This window comes from Aquila chrysaetos, chromosome 16 (assembly GCF_900496995.4).
Source record: "Aquila chrysaetos chrysaetos chromosome 16, bAquChr1.4, whole genome shotgun sequence".
Lineage (NCBI taxonomy): Eukaryota > Metazoa > Chordata > Aves > Accipitriformes > Accipitridae > Aquila > Aquila chrysaetos.
This window is the reverse complement of record NC_044019.1, coordinates 28,051,025-28,068,705: the sequence shown is the minus strand read 5'-3', so window position 1 is coordinate 28,068,705 and position 17,681 is coordinate 28,051,025. Positions and strand designations below refer to the sequence as shown.

Sequence of the window (17,681 nt, the reverse complement as noted above, 5' to 3'; positions counted from 1 at the left end):
CAGACATTCTCTATAAAGGTGCATTTCTCCCATTTCCCCTTTTGGAAGTGAAGGCATTTAAACAGCCCTGGCACCAGCACCGACACCTTTAGGAACGCATCTTGTAACCGGCTACTTTTTGAGCACGCCACGACGAGGAGGTCGATAGATCTGGTCAAAAGAATTTCGTCCTGTGCCTACGGCTGCACCAACGCTCTATTACAGCCCAGAATTTATTCCAGTCTGGGCAGCCGAAGATGCCAGGCACCCGCTTGTTGCCGGGGCCCGAAGTTTCCTCCTTTTCCGTGATTTCCATCCCCAAATTCCCGCAGCAACGCTGGCTGCATCTCCGGGCGCTGCAGCCTCGGAGCGCGGCGGGGCCGCCCGCGCTCCCCGCCCGGCCATCGCGCGTTCCCCCGAAGGGGCGGGCGCAAGGCGAGCGGGACCCAATGGGCTTGGGGGAATCGAGGGGAGGCGGGGCTTGAGGGCTCGGGGAGCCAACGGGAGGCGGGCAAGCGGTCCCGTTTACAAGAGGAGGTTGGGAGGGAGCGGGGAGGGGGGATTCGGTGCTGGCGGGGAGGGTTCGGCCGGCGCCGAGTCGAACCGAAGCGAGCCGAATCGAACCGAAGCGAGCCGAGCCCAACCGAGTGGAGCCGAACCGAACCGTAAGCGAGCCCAGCCAAGCGCGACCGAACGGAGCCGGGCCCGACCGAACGGAGCCGAGCCCGACCGAACGGAGCCGACCCGCACCATGGAGGACCCGGAGCCCGGCCGGGGGCTTCGGTTCTTTACCTGGGAGGAGATCGGGCAGCGGAACGGGGGGGGTCCGCCGCCGCAGGAGCGGTGGTTGGTGATCGAGAGGAAGGTGTACGACATCAGTCACTTCTACCGGAGGCACCCGGGGGGGGCCCGGGTCATCAGCCACTACGCCGGGCAGGACGCCACGGTGAGGGGCGGCGGGGGCCGCGGGGGGTCCGTCCCCGGCTCTTGCTGGGCATCGCCGGGAGGGCTGGAAGAGGGATGCTCGGGGCGTGGGCAGTACAACAAAAATAATAACGAATGCTACCAAAAATGGGTGTCCGCAACGGGGCATAAATCCTGGGGGGGGAACCCAGCCGTTTTTGCACAAATGCGGTAAATAAGAACACCCCGGGTTTGATCCACGTCTAGCCACAGGCCAGGTCTGAAGAGAAACACCCGAGCTATTCACAGGGACACCGGGGTGTGCGGGGCTAGACTTATTATTTTTTTTTTTTTTTTTTTGCAAGTACACGAATGCCTTCAGCCTCCTTTAACTTTAAAAACCCAGGGCGGTGTTTTCAGGAGATGGCGCTGGTGTAAAATAGTACTGAAAGTCGTATTTCAGTCCTTTAAAAAAAAATACCACCCGTGCCTGAGTGCCAGTGACCATCGCAAAGCGGAGTCAACGTTGTTCGAATTGGCAGCGCAGGGTGTGGGGTAATTTTGTCAGTGTTATTGCCTTCCTTCGCCTAGTTATGTCTTTCACAAAAGAAAATGCGTTTCTCCAAAAGGAAGTATTTAGACCCAAGGGCAGATGTGGGATGTTGAAGCTACCCTCAGGAGTGTTTTTGACGGACCATGTTTCAGCCCAGTTTTGTCCCTGAGCAGAAAGGATGAACCTTGAGATCTAGTGCTTTCCTTCACTTCATCATATGCATATTATCTTCAGCTTTAAATTATACGTGAATTTGCACATACTTCATGAGGTCAGGATGCGCACGTGCATTTGTGAAGCCCCGTTGCTGTTGCGCGATCAGAAATGAGTCGGTCAGAGCGGGCGGCACATAGAGCTGAACACGGTTAGATGGTCAGATTGCAGCCAGCTGCATTCTTTAGGCGTTGTCTGTGTCACTGCTGGGTGCAATTGAACTGCTGACTGCTCAGGAACCCGAGCCAAGTAAATTCCGATTTTTTTAATAGTTTTGTCCTGGAAATGAAAAGAATCAGGCTCCTCAAAAACAGGAAAAAAAAAAGGGAAAGGTCAGGAAAGAACACTTTTAGTTTGCTGAATGCCACTGGAGTGTTCTGCTTTCTAGAAGTTGGAATCAGCGGTCCTTTAACCTCCCATTAGGATTGCACTGCCAGGTTTTACAGCCTCCGTGGAAAGGATTGGTCTAAACGTGTGGTACCATCCTACTCTGATCTGCCCAGATACTCCTCCCCATTTTTTTTCGTCTTCCAATGAGAAAATGCAAATGTACATTCTCCTCTTCTCTTTCCCTCCTTTATTCACATAAGCCTGAGCACAGAGTACTCCATCAGGGATGCTACATCTGTAGTACAACAGGGCTGACCCAGAGCTGGCAACATCAGCTGGTTTTTTAACCCCTTTCTTGACTAGACATCTTTTAAAAGGACCATTTATTTTGAAAGCATACAATGATGAGCTAGTAATTATAGTGCTGAACAGTTTATGGTGCAGGAAGCTTCCAAACTGACGTGCAGTGGGCAAATATTGTCTCAGAAACGAAAAAAGAGCCTTAGGCTGAGGGAGATTGGAAAATATACACTGATGTGGACATGGAGGGAGAAATATGCAAAAGGAGATAAATGGGAGATCTTCAGTAGGAAGTAGATGTCAAAACTGCTGTGTGTGCTCAGGGGATTTGTAATCTAAATATAGTGGTAGAATCTATAGTGGTAATAACCACTAGTGATTTTTTTCACCTTGCTGCCTGGTTACCATGGAGATAGACATTACATTTAAATGAGAAAAGTAACCGATTTCCCTAACAGGGATCTTTTGAATGGTAAGGATGAAAAAAGGCTTTTTTTGTGGGACTCTTCAGAAACATGGAGGGGAACCACATGGGGAACAGGAGGCCGGTAGCAAGAAAACAAAACTATTCTAGGAAGATGTGGCAGGGTGGGCATCGGGGATTGCCAAGGAAGCACGTTTGGAACAACGTGGGGCTTTTGAGAGATTGGGGTGGGTCACCAGAAGCTGCCATCACCTGTCTGTGTCCTGCTTGTCCCATTATTTTTCCCAGTTCAGCTAGCTGATTCAGTTTTTGTGCTAATATCTTGCCCTCCTTCCCAGTCAGACTTTCATTTCAGGATATGGGGCCTGAGGAAAAATAAGATGGAAGGTAAAGACAAAATATAGACAGAGGAATATGTGGTTGAGATGATATATCTTGAGGTTCAACGGGGTATGAAATTTTCAGATTCAGAAGTAAGAGGGGAGTGAGCCCATATTTCTTGGTGACCTGCACTTAACAGCATCCAGATAGGAAACAATACAGAGAATTCAGCTTCAGATGATCATTTGCGGTGTGAAGAAAGCAGTAAGATTTGTGGCAGTAAGATCTGGTTCAGCCAGCTCCATTAGTAGGGTTGCTTTCTGCTGAGTCCAGGATATCATGAAATACATTTCTTTTGCTGCCACCTGAACAATCGTTTTTCTTCATCCTGTTCCTATACCTGTATTTCAGGATCCTTTCATAGCATTTCATCTTGACAAGACACTAGTAAGAAAGTACATGCGCCCACTCTTGATTGGGGAACTGGCACCAGATCAACCCAGCTTTGAGCCCAGCAAGAATGTAAGTATCTTAAAAACTTGCTATTCGGGTTGAAATTGTGCTATTCAGCTCCTCTTACTGGCAGCCAGAATTCCCTGTACATAAAATGATAGTATCTCCTGGAATCTCTGTGTTGGTCTGAAGCTTCCCCTTGACTTCATGTCATTATTAGTAGTCTTAGGGAAGGTTTGCCTCCAGGTGACCCTCAGCTTTTTCCCATTGCCACAGTAGCTCCTTGAGAGGGGAAACTGAGCTCCCCTTCGGGTTCCTGAGGCATTTTCAGACCAGCAGATACTCTTGGGTCTCCCCACAGAAAAAGCTGGTAGAAGATTTCCGTGAACTCCGTGCAACCGTCGAGAAGATGGGGCTTCTCAACCCCAACCGCACCTTTTTCATCCTGTATCTCTGTCACATCTTGGTGTTGGATGTTGCAGCCTGGCTCACCATCTGGTATTTTGGAGCATCCACAGTGCCTTTCCTCTTCTCTGCAGTGCTTCTAGGCACTGTCCAGGTAAGCAGCTAGGTGAAAAGAAGCCCCAGAAACACCAAAAGCCAACCCTTTGAGACTTAGGTGCTCATTGCCATAAGCACAGGAGAAATCTTGTCTTCGTGGACTTCCCAAATTCCCGCTTCTCCCTGGGTCCCACCAAAGGGGCAAAATTACACTGCCACGGCACGCTGCTTTGGTAGAGCAGGCTTTGCCCTGCTTTTTCCTTCCTGTCGTTCCTCAAAGCCCTCCTTATTCCCAGCCTTCTTCATGCAATGAAAGCCATGCTACGCTTCTGAGGTCCCTTGTGCCAGAACTCCAAGGCACTGTGCAGGGGCCAAGCCACCGTGTTCCCATGGGAACTTGCAGCGAGTTAGAGGAGAGGGCAGAGCAGCTTTCAAAGCCCCAGCTATTTCTCCTGTGGCCAGCTGATCCCCTTGGAATTACAAGTACTCGGAGGAGGCAGCAGCAAGCTGCTCCTTAAAGGAGACTTTGTTGCTGATTTCAGTGCGGTTTTGTAAGAGAATAAATGCTGTTTCTGAGCTCCATGACTTCCCCCCCCCCCCCCCACGATTTTTTCCTTCCTCATGAAAACAACTACCTGGGACTAAAAGTCATTAGGCAAAGTCTGGACTGCAGTAGTATATAGCAAAACAGAAGTGTTTGGACTGGGTTTTAGTAGTGGAAATGCTCTTGCTATCCAGGGTTATGTTGTGAGGAGCGTGGGAGCGGGAGAAGAGAAAGCCCTTTTCCGATGCAGAGCCTCTTGACTCTTCTTTTTCCCCAGCAGCACTGTTTGTTCTTTTTTTAATTCCAGACCCAGGCTGGCTGGCTCCAGCATGATTTTGGACACCTTTCCGTCTTTAGCAAGTCCAGATGGAACCACTGGGTGCACAAGTTTGTGATCGGCCATCTGAAGGTGGGCATTCAGTGCTGAGAGGGACTGCTAGACCCTTGCCTGGGAAGCTCTGCAGTCAAAACCAATCTCAGTATAAGAAGAAAGCAAATGCAAGGAACTACTGGGGAGGGAGGACGAAGGGCAGAAGGTACAACTTCTTTACAGCACTCTCTTCTCATCCCTTCTTGCAGGGAGCACCAGCCAGCTGGTGGAATCACCTCCACTTCCAACACCACGCTAAACCCAACTGCTTCCAAAAGGACCCTGACGTTAACATGCACCCCTCATTTTTTGCTCTGGGAAGAACACTCTCTGTAGAGGTGAGACCTGATGAAGGCTGGGAGGTTACAGCATTAGGATTCAAATTTGGAAAGCTTCAGGGAGCTTGGAGACTAGTGACCAGTTGGTTTGGTCAATGAGCTGTCTCACTATTTTGGAAATTTGGAGAAGGTGCAGCTTGGCATTAATAGCCTTTGAAAAACAAGAAGAAAAAAGATCCTGATGCATCACTAGCTTCCATATACTTAATGTTGCAAATGGTTTTTTTTTATGGTTTTTGCCCTAATACAATCTTGCTGTGGGTTGGAATTTTCCAAATTTACTCTGAAGGTTTTAAAAAAAACCACCCAAACTGCTTCTGTAAAACGAGAAGTACACCCAGAAAATTATTTGAGTTGACCTGCTATTTTATATAGTGCTATTTTTGTCTTACACTTGTCCCTAATATTCCTTGGTAATACTTCAGTATTTCTGAGATTTTTATGTTCTTAAAATTTCAATAGAAGTTATTTTTGCTGTGTTTTAAAATAAGAATGAAATATTTGTCACGATTACAAGTTCATATTTCTCTGATGAGAGACTTGCAGTTGTATGAAGATAAGATTGCAAGTTGTTCTCTTTACCAAGATCAGCTTGGACTAATTGTAGCGTTTTGGGAAACGAAGTAGTGGATGACAAGCAAGGACTCTGGAACGTTTACAATTACTGATGAAAGAAGATAGTTCAGTGGTCTCAGTCTGACAGTGGGTGTCAGACTGGGTCCCATCTGGAGTCCCACTCTATTTCTGGTACAACTCTGAAGTTAATTGAATGGCTTTAGCATTTGCTGGTCCTTAAAAAAAATAGTTACATAAATTCATAGTGTCACCTGGCTTAAATGTTCCAATTTGCATTGAAATTAAGGGAGGGCTGCTGTTTGGAATTAGTTTGGACATATACAGGGTTATAATGGAGTTCCTCAAGGAAGTCAGTGACATGTTCTGTTATGTTTATACAGTGAAAAATTAGCAGGCTCAGAGGGAGGATAACCTATTCAGCCCTGTTCCTGTGCACACAGTTTAATGTCTAGATGCTCATTTCTCTGCTTTGGAGACTAATTGCAAGTAGGTGGGAGTTCTACGTGCTGTGATCTTTATTGATAGTATCATAGGTTTTTCTTTTTTTCTGAAGCTGTATATTGGCAGCAAACTGTTCTCAGCGCCTCATGTGGTTTTCGGTTTAAGTGTTGTTAGGCAACTGTGCCCTCTGTAGGGAAAGAGCTTCCAGAGCACGTCACTGTCTGTGGTGCAGGGGAATACCCAGCCTCTTCTGCATCCAAGGCAGGGACGAAGACTTCCCATAGCAGTCACAGACTGAAGTTCCAGGGGATGATGAAGCCAATGGCATGTGGATGCTGGCATGGTTTGATAGGGCATCTCTTTCAAAGGTTAGGAGGTATCTAAGTATGCATTTTTTCGAAAGCATATGTTGGACTGTATGTACAGATGTCTTTAGCTGTCTTCACGGCCTGAGTAATTTGCTTATTTTAACAGCTTGGTGTACAAAAGAAGAAATTCATGCCTTATAACCACCAGCACAAGTACTTCTTCTTCAGTGAGTAACCCTACCCTTTTGCAGTTCTATGGACAGCATTCGCTCAACCCCTTCCTTTTCCAGTCCATCTCCCTGGGATAAAAGGGCACAGTTAATGTCTCTGCAATCTGTTTCCCCACTCTAGTTGGTCCTCCAGCTCTGGTGCCTCTTTACTTCCAGTGGTACATATTCTACTTTGTGGTACAGCGGAAACAGTGGGTGGTAAGTTGGCTCCACGTCGCCAGTGGTGACTTCTCCTTGTTTTACAGATACATTTCTGTGAAGAAATTACTGGGAGGAACTCTGAGCCCTGTATCTGTGTGGCAAGGGGTGTGCATATATGATCTGAGCAATAATGTTTGCTGGGGGAGAGAGGGTAACTTCCACAGAGCCCTTCTGCTTTGTGAAAGATCCATTCACAGTTGGGTAACAAAAGATGTTCTCTGCTGTTCTGGCTCAGTCCGGGGGGTGTGAGTGTCTGGAAGCATTCCTTCTTCTGCAGAGTTGATGTTCATACAGAACTTGTCCTTCAGGTAGCATGAGAGTCTAGTTTAAGGTAGAAGCGGTCATTCTGACCACTCTTTTTTGTTTTTCCAAACCAATACAATAAAAACTGACAGGCACAGAAAAAGGGGAAAAGTAGCAGAAATCAGGAAGGGTCGGAGGAGTATTCAGTGCGCCTCCATTTTGAAAAATGATATATAAAAATCAAGTAGCTTTCAAGTAGCCTAAAACTGAATCCTCACAGTTCGGTGTGAAGTGGAATAAGGAATGTGTAGTAGACTTTCAGAGTTGTTAGGAAGGTAGTTTATTAGGGGAAGTTCTAGGACCTTGAGAAATAACATGGCATTTAGAGACTTTAGAAAAAATATAGAAAAAAGATGGCTCTTCTCTGAGATGTAGGGGTTAGAGACAAGACATCTTGGCTGGTTTATTCTTGCCTGGGCGATGGGACAGTCAGGAGAAAATGAACATGAGGGAAATCAGAGTTTGCAAGAAATGTGAAGAGGAACAAAAAAGGATGACATGGAGGTAAACCAGAGCTCTTTATTCTTTTAATTGGCTTTTCTCACTTCTTTCTTCCTCTTTAGATCCAGAGGAAAGCGTGATGCTTTAGAGCATGTCCTCTCTAGTGTTTGCCCTGTGCTGGGCTCCGGAGCACAGGAATGGCTGGGGAGTGGCTGTGTGTCAGATTGCTTTGTGATGGGGCTGGGGAGGAAAAATCTATCAGTAGAAGATATTGTGGGAGGTTTTAAAGGGAGTGCCACGTAGAGTGGATGGTAAATTCAGAAGCCAGTAATTTTTCCTGTTAATGAAGTTTTATCTGTTCCCTATACTACAGGACCTGGCCTGGATGATGACCTTCTACATCCGATTCTTTCTCACCTACTTGCCCTTACTGGGGGTGAAGGGTATCCTGGGGCTTCATCTGTTAGTCAGGTATCATTCAACTTATAATTCCTGCATTTTCTTTACTCAGTTCCTTTGTGTTGGCTTTTCTTCAGCCTCCTGGTTATCTTTCTTATCGGCTCCCTATTCTTCTGTCTCTTTATGCCTTTCAGCCGGACAGAGGTTGTTGTCGGTCAGGCATGTGTCTTTAGAAGGTAGAAAGTGTCTGTGTAGAAGGTAGAAGGTGTGTGTAGGTCTGGTCTGCTGACCAGACGTTTGGGGTTCCTGATGTTCGTTTTATCAAGCAACAACTAGCTTGTATGTGTACGAGTGTTTTGTACTGACTTGTTACGGCATAGGTGTGAGACCAGTAATGGTTTTGTGTGTGTTTGTATGCACAGGTTTATAGAAAGTAACTGGTTTGTCTGGATTACACAAATGAATCACATCCCGATGCACATTGATTATGATAAGAATGTGGACTGGTTCTCTACCCAGGTAAGATCTTCTTTCCAGAGACCTGTGACTTTGAGGTGAGAAGTTACAGTTCTGGGTGCATAATGCCCAAGAGAGCTGATCGCAGAAGTGATGGGAACCAAGAGAGGAAAACATAAGCAGCTTGTCCTCACTGTGTGAAGCGAGTGATTAGTGCAAAGAAAGAAGGTGCAGAAGTGGCATGAAGGCTTCAAATGCTGAGCACAGATGCCTCAATGAAAATAATTAGAGATGCAGAGCATCTGCATCTAATAATTAGAGCATTGTAAGTGCTCTTCAGATAGATAGCTTTCTGTGCATGAAGGATGCACATCTCTCTTGTGTGCTCTGTCTTATTTTAGTTCTGAAGCCATTACACAGTTTTTTAAGTGAGGGAGGTAAAAGTCATAGTTGTTATGGCTTATCTCACTGGGGAAGTCAAGTCTGTTTTCCTAAATTATGCCCCTAAGAATCGTATATCTCAGCATGGCCATCTCGTGTTGATTGGAGATAGCTCTTGGAGCTGCTGTATTCAGCCAGAAGGCGTGAGATGATAAGGAACTTGTACCTGCTTACTGTTGTGTTTGGCACATGTAAGAGAAGAGGCATTCCTAAAGCAAAACTTAAATGTTACTGTTTTTTGCTTTTTTTTATTCAGCTCCAGGCAACCTGTAATGTTCATCAGTCCTTATTCAATGACTGGTTTAGTGGACATCTGAACTTCCAAATCGAGCACCAGTGAGTTGAAGCATGGGTTGGGGATGTGAGGGAATTTCAAGGAGTGTGCTAGTTACACGAGGTCTGAAGAGCCTATGAGGTCCCTGTCTCTCTATCAGCTAATACAAGAACAGAAGATAATGTGGGTAAATTTTGTGTTCTTTACATGGGGATGGAGTGGGAACTCCAAGAAACTTTTTGGAGCACTGGGGGGCACCAACACCACTTCAGATATGAGTAGCATGGCACAGGAATGAGAATTGCCAGCCTCCTGGTTTTACAGATACTGACAAAAGTGACACGAGAGGGACCGCTACAGAGCTCTAATGGCTATGGGCACAAGGGGAGGTTGAGGCACTCCTAAGCTTAGTCACAGAAGAGGGGCAGAAATTCTGTGGGGTCATGATGGATGCCATTGAATCACCATATTCTTTTCCCACAGCCTTTTTCCGACAATGCCTCGACACAACTACTGGAAGGTGGCCCCTTTGGTGAAGTCCCTGTGTGCCAAACATGGTATTGAGTACCAGTGCAAGCCATTGCTCACCGCCTTTGCGGACATAGTGCAGTAGGTATCAACCCGCCGCATTCCCTAAGTGAAAGGTTTTTCAATATTACGGAGTGAACAGGTGAGGGATGTGGGAAGGGGAGGGGCAGCCAGCGTGGATCACAGAAGTTCTGTGAATAGCTGTAGATAGTATAGATGACTATGAAGGGGATTGGAAAACTTCAGCCATGGCGCTGGTTTCAGTAGCAGCAGACGGAAGGTGTCAGTAGGAACGACCTAATGGAGAGCTCCTTTTCTTCAGCTCTGAAGAGACAGAGGTCAGTAGGATGCCAGGTCTGGCACCTCTGTCTCCAAGTATGCTCCAGGGAAAGAGGTGTTTTCATAAAGATGAATTTGAACCATCATTCATTCTTTCTTTTTTCTTCCTTTCCTCCCCTCCTTGCCCCCCAGATATTTCTTATTCCATTGAAAAGTCGTATGGCTGTCTTCTGCCATGCTTGCTCCTTTTGTTTTCATTCTAATTAAGTTGTTTCCTTTAACATTCCAGTCTTTCTTTGATGTAGCCACACTGGTTTGGTGGTTCTTCATGTTTCCAAGGAGCTGTAGTCTACATTGCCTTGCCTCTGAAGATCTCTGAGCAACCTGATCTAGTTGAATTTGTCCCTGCTCATTGCGGGAGGGTTGCACTAGATGACCTTTAAAGGTCCCTTCCAACCCAAAACATTCTGTGATCTCCTTTGCTTAATCTATAGATGGGAATTCTCACAATGGTCTGTTCCCTGGATGCTGTATTTCATTACCTTGTTTCTAAGGAAATGTGGTTCTCTCTTGGCAGCTCTTTGAAAGATTCAGGGGAGCTCTGGCTGGATGCCTATCTACATAAATAAGCAGCAGTGGATCCTTACAGAGGAATTCCCCACCTTTGTTGCCTCCTGTGGTGGTCACCATGAAGATACTGCGCAGAGGAGAGAGAGCTGGCTAAGCCAGAGGTGGGGAGGTGGCTCAGCTTTATTCCACTGATGAATGTGATTAATATGATTGTTTAAAAGATGTGTTCTTAATTCTTCTTGTGCTTCTTTCATTCCTCTTTGGTGCTGAGTTATGTGGAAAAGCTGAATGGAGGAGGTTATGTTCCACCAAGCTGGAGGCAGCTTTGGGACTGGGAAAAGGTTCTTTTCTGTCTGCTGATACTTCATTTGCTGAGTATGTAGGAGGGAAGTCTCTTGTCTAACATAGGCTTTTGTGAGGTGGCTCTCATTATGAATGTAGCAAGAAAGTTGAGACAGTATGAACTCAAAAGAACACAGGAGTTATTAAAATGTGGAAGCAATAAGGAATTGCGTAGGTACAGTATTTTCAAATACCTATGTGTAATTAACAATGGCAATAGAAGTGCCCAAACCAAGGGGCAGTGGGGAACGTCTGAGAGCCCAAACCAACTTGTATGTATGTGGATGAGGTGGAGAAGGTGCAGGCAGCAGTTCTGAAGGAATAAGCATGAGGAAAAAGATCTAATTAGAGCCCTAACTGAGGTAGAGAAACAGGAAAGTGGAGGTTATTCCGCAGGCACGTAGATGTGAGAGCTCGGCATGCCGTATTCTGTGGGAATGCTGCCCTCCACATCTTTTCGATGGTGAAAGCCTCTGGGTGATTTGCCGATTGGTAACCTCCCATGGAGTCTCTAAAAGTGGTTTCCACAGTGCCGTACTTCTGAGGGTTACTGAACCTGTTACTGAAAGTCAGAAGGGACAGAAATACGGCACGTCCATACTCGGGTTCCCTACAAAGGTGACTAAGGAAGCAAAAGGGTAATTGGTCTGTGGTCACCTGAAGCTTCACTCTTTTCTGAGTGATTTGTTAAGTGGAGAAAACTCATGACTTCTGGCCCGTGGAGCTGGAGGTGTTCCTGTCTGAGCTGCAGCCAAATTTAATGAAGGTGTAAAAGTGTTAGGGGTTGGGGTACTGTTTAAATGCATTTAACTTTTCAATCGGCAGAAGTCAGCGGGCTGCATACCTGTAGGCACACGTCAACCAATACATTGCTGGTCTTTCTCTGGTAGATGATGTGCCTTCAAAACACACCCCAAGAGGGCATGTACTGTGTGATTTATTGGAATATTAATTAGCCTTACTGCATTTCCTGGTGTCTTTTCATTTACTACACCAATGTTACAGATGCCAAACTAGGATATAGCACGTGGCATAGCACTAATGAGGATGGCTCCATCACCCTGTTACCTCAGTGACAGGTGGCTTAGTCTCCAGAGGGGTGGGTTGATTTTGAGGAAGATACGGTGCTTTTTCTGATTAATGTTCAAAAGGTGGATGGCTTGCAGTGGAATGGAAGAAATACATCTGCCCAGGCCAATAGTGTTGTTAAGCACAGAATAAAATTGTAATGGAAATAATAAAATAATCATTGAATCATTGATACCTGTTGATAAAGACCATAAAGGAAATGGGCCGTAGTTACTCTTTCACCTTGATTTTTCCTGCTCCTTTTCTTTCCCTCTTATTATTTAGAACTGTTGGTGGGGGAAAGTCTAATAATAAAATTCCTTATCTTACCAACTATTGCTGTCACCAGAGTAAAATATGTCTGCACAAGAGTCTGCACTCTCTAAAATGTGGAACAAATACTTGTCCACAGAGAACCATCATAAACGTCAGCATTTGTATTTTGGAGGAAGGGAATCAGGTCTGTCCTTTTTCACTTGTGTGAAGTATGCAGTATAAACAATTAAACCAAAATGAATCCTACCAAAACAAAACCAAACACCAGTTCTTCCTCCAGAATGAGGAGGAAAGGAAAAAATTAACTACCCCTGACTTCTGGAAGTTGCATTACTTTATATGTAGCAAGGTACACATGTTTTATGAAATCAAGAGCTGCTCTGTAAGGACTTAGATTCAACAGGCTATCGGCTCTTGGATGAAACTTCAGTGGCACTGCCAAAAGTTTCCTCTGACCTTGGAGTGTTGACCCTCAGCCACAAAGGGAGAGAAGTCTTGTTAGGCTAGTCAGGAGAGCTGTTTAACATCTCAGCTCCGTAATGGAATCCCCCGGGTTAGGCTCTTCATACGTACAGAGAAAGCTGGACAAGTGGGGAGCTGCCTAAGCTAGACAAGATAAAACACTGAAGGCAAGGAAGTCTTCAAAAATCCTCTAGAGGCATTCCGTCTCCCTAACTCAAGCTTCACAACTCGGAATTTTGTCCATCGGATAAAAGTGGGCAGACTGTCCTGGTAGCAAGAATGCTTCCATCTCATGTTCTGGCCTTAATTGCCAGGTTCGAGAATAAAGTTCATTCCTGCTCTCTTTCTGTGGCCCAGTGAGCCTTTAATTCACACGTGCAAGTAGAATGGTTTCAACAGGCAAGGAGGGTACTTTTCCTCTTTTGTCAGGACAAATTTTCAATTGTCTCTGACAAAAGAGGGAACTGAGCCTAAGCTGCTCTGGTTGCTGGATGCTAGTGCTCTAATCACGGAGATACTTCATAAAAGTGCGAGTACCTGCGACATGTTTTGAAGGAAGACAGCTAGACTTCAGCTCAGTTCATGAAGCTTTGAAATGGATTGTGACAAGCGAGGTAAGTAGAAGAAATGCTGCTTGTGGGTCAAGTGGGCCGTTAAGTGTTCAGCAATGTTGAAGCGCTTGGTGTTTCCCAGCAAGTGGCTTTTTTCTGAATGCCGAGAGTCAGAACATTAATTATCTGGATGTTTAATTTTGAGAATTCAAATGAATTTAAGCTACCCCCAGGGCTAGGATGATCTAGGCGTTAACAGTTTTGAAGAGAATAATGTGTCTAAGTTCCACCTTAGTGCCTAAGGCCTTGGAGACGCTTGTTGTGTTTTCTCTGCCACAGTAAGGAGGAACCATCCACAATACAATAAACCAATTGCCTGACTAACCAGGAAAAATAACGTGATGAACTGATTCACAGTCCTAAAGGGTAAGACCGAAAGGGGACCTGAATCAACATAAGCAGATCTGCATATGTTGAGTTTGCTAGAAGTTCTCCAGGTGTATGACAGCTCAGGAGGAGAAATAAGCTGTATCACAACTTCTTCTGTTTCTGAGATTACTCTGGGCTGTTTAGAGTCCACAGTGACATTACTCTGAGGCACCTAATATTGAAATTTTACAATTTTCAAATGCAAATCCAAAACCCCTTTCAGGTTCCCCGAACATGCATTGGGATACACCTTTTTGGAACACCACCACCAGCCCCAGATTTGTCATGTAGTGGAAGTCCTTTGGCTTAAAACATGGAACCTGAACAGTTCAGCCTTAAAAGACAGAACCTGAACATTGTGAAATAGCCACAGCATGGCAGTCAGGCATCAGAAATGAAGTAGGACTTCCGTCCTCACTGGTGAGTGTTTAAAGGCTCCGGTCTTGCTATTATCCTACTTTTCTGTTCACTTAAAGGAAGTAAATATTAAATTAATGCACAGCTCAAAGCAACTTTTGGCTGATGTGAGAATGGAACTCCTAAAACTCACTAACCAACCATTATATCCCCATCTCACCCTCTGTAATAGGTAAGACTGTGTTAAAATAACCTTTGCCCGTAAGCAGGAGTAGCTTCTGGGGCCTTTTGCTTTTGGGTCTTTATTTTAGTTCATTCTAAACACTAGGAAATGAAAGGTATGCTAAATATCTAGTACAGATTTAATAAACATAAAAATGCATTCTCTCTGAAGATCTCTCCAGTGGATCTGATCATGAGGTGGGGGAGAGTAATTAATCTTATGCTGTCGGTAATTGTTCAAAGCCATGTGACCACTAAGATGGTAGTTCTGAGGTTTTGTGTTGCATTCACATATCCTGTACTTACATGCTCTTTTTCTGCCACAGTTGTGGCAGGTTAGGCAACAAAGTATGTGAATTACATGGTGTAAGGAGAGATTTAATGAATAGGATAATTGCTAAAAAAATCCTGGCACTGTAGCAAGGCCTGTTTAGGGATGAAGACAGAGCATTTACACCCAAGGTGAAGCCTGGTAGTCTTCAGCCTCTCCATGGGATTTGGATGTTAGTAGAGGATACAGTCCCCAAAGATGTTCAAATGAGAACAAATTTACCAGGCATTTCCATGGGGTCTTAAAAACTGCAGTCTGAGGTTCATAAGGCTTTGAAGATTATCTAGTTAAGCAGAGTATTGTTGGGCAAAGAGGTAGCTCCAGCCCAGAATAAATTACTTTTTTCAGATCAGGGAGGAACATTTTCAGTAATGGAGTAGCTGGAATTATAAAAACGTTAGGGTGATGTTAAAATAGTTAAGGGTGGAAGAGGAAACTGTTGTAGCTTTCCCCTTCCCAACACCCACTCATTTTGACATGTTAATGTAACGAATTATCTGGATTTGCAATCCTTGCCCAACCCATGCAAGTGTTTGCTTCCATTATCCTGAATTCCTGAAGAGGTAAACTGTGTTGTTTACAGAAATTTCTCTATCTTTAGAGGAGAAGAAGAAATGAAGATGATTGTAGGTCCATACAGGATAGAGAATGGATGCAGCTGAGCCACTCGGAAACAGGATGATTTGTTGCTTCCCAAGATAGATTCTTTTATAAGGAATATAAAAAGATTTCTTAACAGGTCAGGTGTAGAAGACTAATGTATTAATGCAACACTACTCATGGGTGAGGAGAGGCTTGTGTTACACTGGAAGAGAGTTCATTGGCATGAATGTGGTTTCTGTGCAATTTACATCTGCTACAGAGACTAATATTAAGTGTTCAGAAAATGGTGAGGAATTTCTGCAAAGAAGGTTTTGAAACAGCAATAAAAACTAATGCACCGATGAGTACTTGTATGAAAGGCTGATTATGATGGTGTCCTTTGGGCAAAATAGTTTGCTTCTGTGAGAAGCAGCAGTTTTGTAGAGTTGGAGGATCAAGTGATACAATGCTTTTTTTTTTAGGAAAAATAGCTTAAAATATACCCTAATAAATAAAATATCATCTAAGAGTGCAATTTTAATGACTGGAATGCTTGTCTAAGGACAAAAGAGTCTTTAGAACATCAAGTTTACGTGTGTCTGACACCTCCACTAGATGTTCTAGGAATACTGTGGAGACATACTCGGTCATGGTGAAAATTGCCCTTCCATTTTGGTTGCTGGAGGCTTTGTTTCACAGATTCTGCAATACAATGGCAGCAAACGCATGATGCTTGGCAGTCAGTGACAAAGTCTTTCAAGTCTTGTTGCGATGGGAAAACTGGAAAATGTCTCGCATGTTGAATGCAAAACAACATTTGATCCCCAGAGGCAGAGAAAGGTGAAGCGGAATCACTAATATAGAGGAAGCTGTTAGGCCATTTCCAAAGGTCTGGCTGATCCATAGTAGCCTACTTTGTCTGTGGTCACAAGTACTAGCGTGGCTTTTTGATTTTTGCAGCTAATCATTTGGGCTTTTGTCAGTTTGGTGATTTTTTTTTTTTTTAATATATGTATATATACACTTGTTATTTATTTTTTTGGAGGGGCAGTCCTGCATGCTTACTAAGAGTGTACGAGCAATTCAGTTTTCTAGAACAAATTTAAGTTTCCTTGCTTGTTTGCAAGTAGATTTCTTCACTGAGTCATCCACCCCAAGAAACTACCTCTCTGCATCCTCTGAACCATGGTCACCATGTCTTGAATGATAGCTTATTGCTATTAATGCATAAAAAGGTGGTCAAGTGTTTGTGCCATTAAAAATAGAAAGAAAAGTTCTTCACACAGCACTAGCTGGCTTTAAGCAGATTTGTAATTTGTCCAGTGCTCAAAAAACCTACTTGGTAGCCGAGCACGTGAGCAGAAGCATAGACTGATGCTTCCCCTGTAAAAACAGGAGGCTCTTAGCCGAATATTTTTTGTGATGCTCCCTCCATTTTGGAGCTCCTTTCTGGGTCTGCTAGAGGCCGGGTTTCTTACTGTTCCACCTCTACTGCCAAGCCTGTCTTTTTTCCATCTCCTTCTTCCCCTTTCTACCCAGGCTTTGGAGAGTGGAGGTGGAATCATGTAGGGCTAATCTAGCAGCCTTGTGGGAACGTTGTAAAAGTTGTTCTATGCTTAGGTTAGGATTAAACTCTTCAAGGTTATAACTATCTAAAAATGAAGCATTTTGGCTCCCTCTACAGCCATTGGAGGTAAAGGGGGCAGTTCTAGATGCTCTTTTAATTAAAAATCTAAGATCAATGCTGTGAATTGCCTCTGAAGATGCTTGCTGCTTTTCATGCTCAATAGGAAGAACATAGACAACTAGTTCAGATTAGATGTCTCACTTTGTATTAAAGTGCTAAGGTTAGATGACCATTACTGTCAGAACTCAGTTCTATGGGAAGAGGATTGTTTTTACTGATTTACGTTTCTTGGTGTATAGGAGATGTTGCTAACTCCTCCAGCTACTGAAGGTGACCTCTGGACAGTGCAAATAAGTCCTGTATGGGTGCCAAAGGCAGTGTCTTTCCGGGCAGACAACGGGGCTTCAGGACCTCTGAATCATAGGACCATTCGGGTTGAAAGGGACATCATATATTTATATATGATTTATCATATCAGGGTCATCTATTCTGACCTCATGCTCAAAACAGTGTAAATACTGAATTCGGGCAAGGTTGCTTAGGGCTTTGCTCAGTTGGGTCCTGAAAACTTGCAGGGCCAGAGACCCTGTAGGCTTTCTGGGCAATGTCTTCCAAAGCTTAATTATCTTTGTAGAGAAAACTTTTGTCAGGACCTCCCTCGTTTCATTTTATTACCTGCTGCTTTCCTTACACTGGCTCAAGCCACAGAAAAGGGAGCAAGATTTTGCCCTCAGTGACAGACACAGGCTCTGGCAAAA

General features: G+C 44.6%; 1 protein-coding gene across 1 annotated transcript; it reads left to right on the top strand.

The window, feature by feature from the left end:
• The first annotated feature begins 518 nt into the window (after positions 1-518).
• Positions 519-12,419, top strand: LOC115352167 (acyl-CoA (8-3)-desaturase-like). Its single transcript, XM_030039895.2, has 12 exons — positions 519-925; positions 3,435-3,545; positions 3,838-4,035; positions 4,829-4,930; positions 5,101-5,229; positions 6,721-6,781; positions 6,906-6,982; positions 8,103-8,200; positions 8,551-8,647; positions 9,282-9,361; positions 9,783-9,908; positions 10,684-12,419. Exons 1-12 carry the CDS (start codon positions 731-733, stop codon positions 10,733-10,735), a joined length of 1,326 nt encoding a protein of 441 aa, XP_029895755.1. The 5' UTR covers positions 519-730; the 3' UTR covers positions 10,736-12,419.
• Positions 12,420-17,681: the final 5,262 nt, after the last annotated feature.

Excerpts from the sequence above, each read along its gene's own strand:
- LOC115352167 (XM_030039895.2), top strand. The coding sequence starts at position 731 with ATGGAGGACCCGGAGCCCGGCCGGGGGCTTCGGTTCTTTACCTGGGAG. Across the intron at positions 6,983-8,102 it reads TACAGCGGAAACAGTGGGTG|GACCTGGCCTGGATGATGAC; the intron begins GTAAGTTGGCTC and ends CCTATACTACAG. Across the intron at positions 8,648-9,281 it reads TGGACTGGTTCTCTACCCAG|CTCCAGGCAACCTGTAATGT; the intron begins GTAAGATCTTCT and ends TTTTTTATTCAG.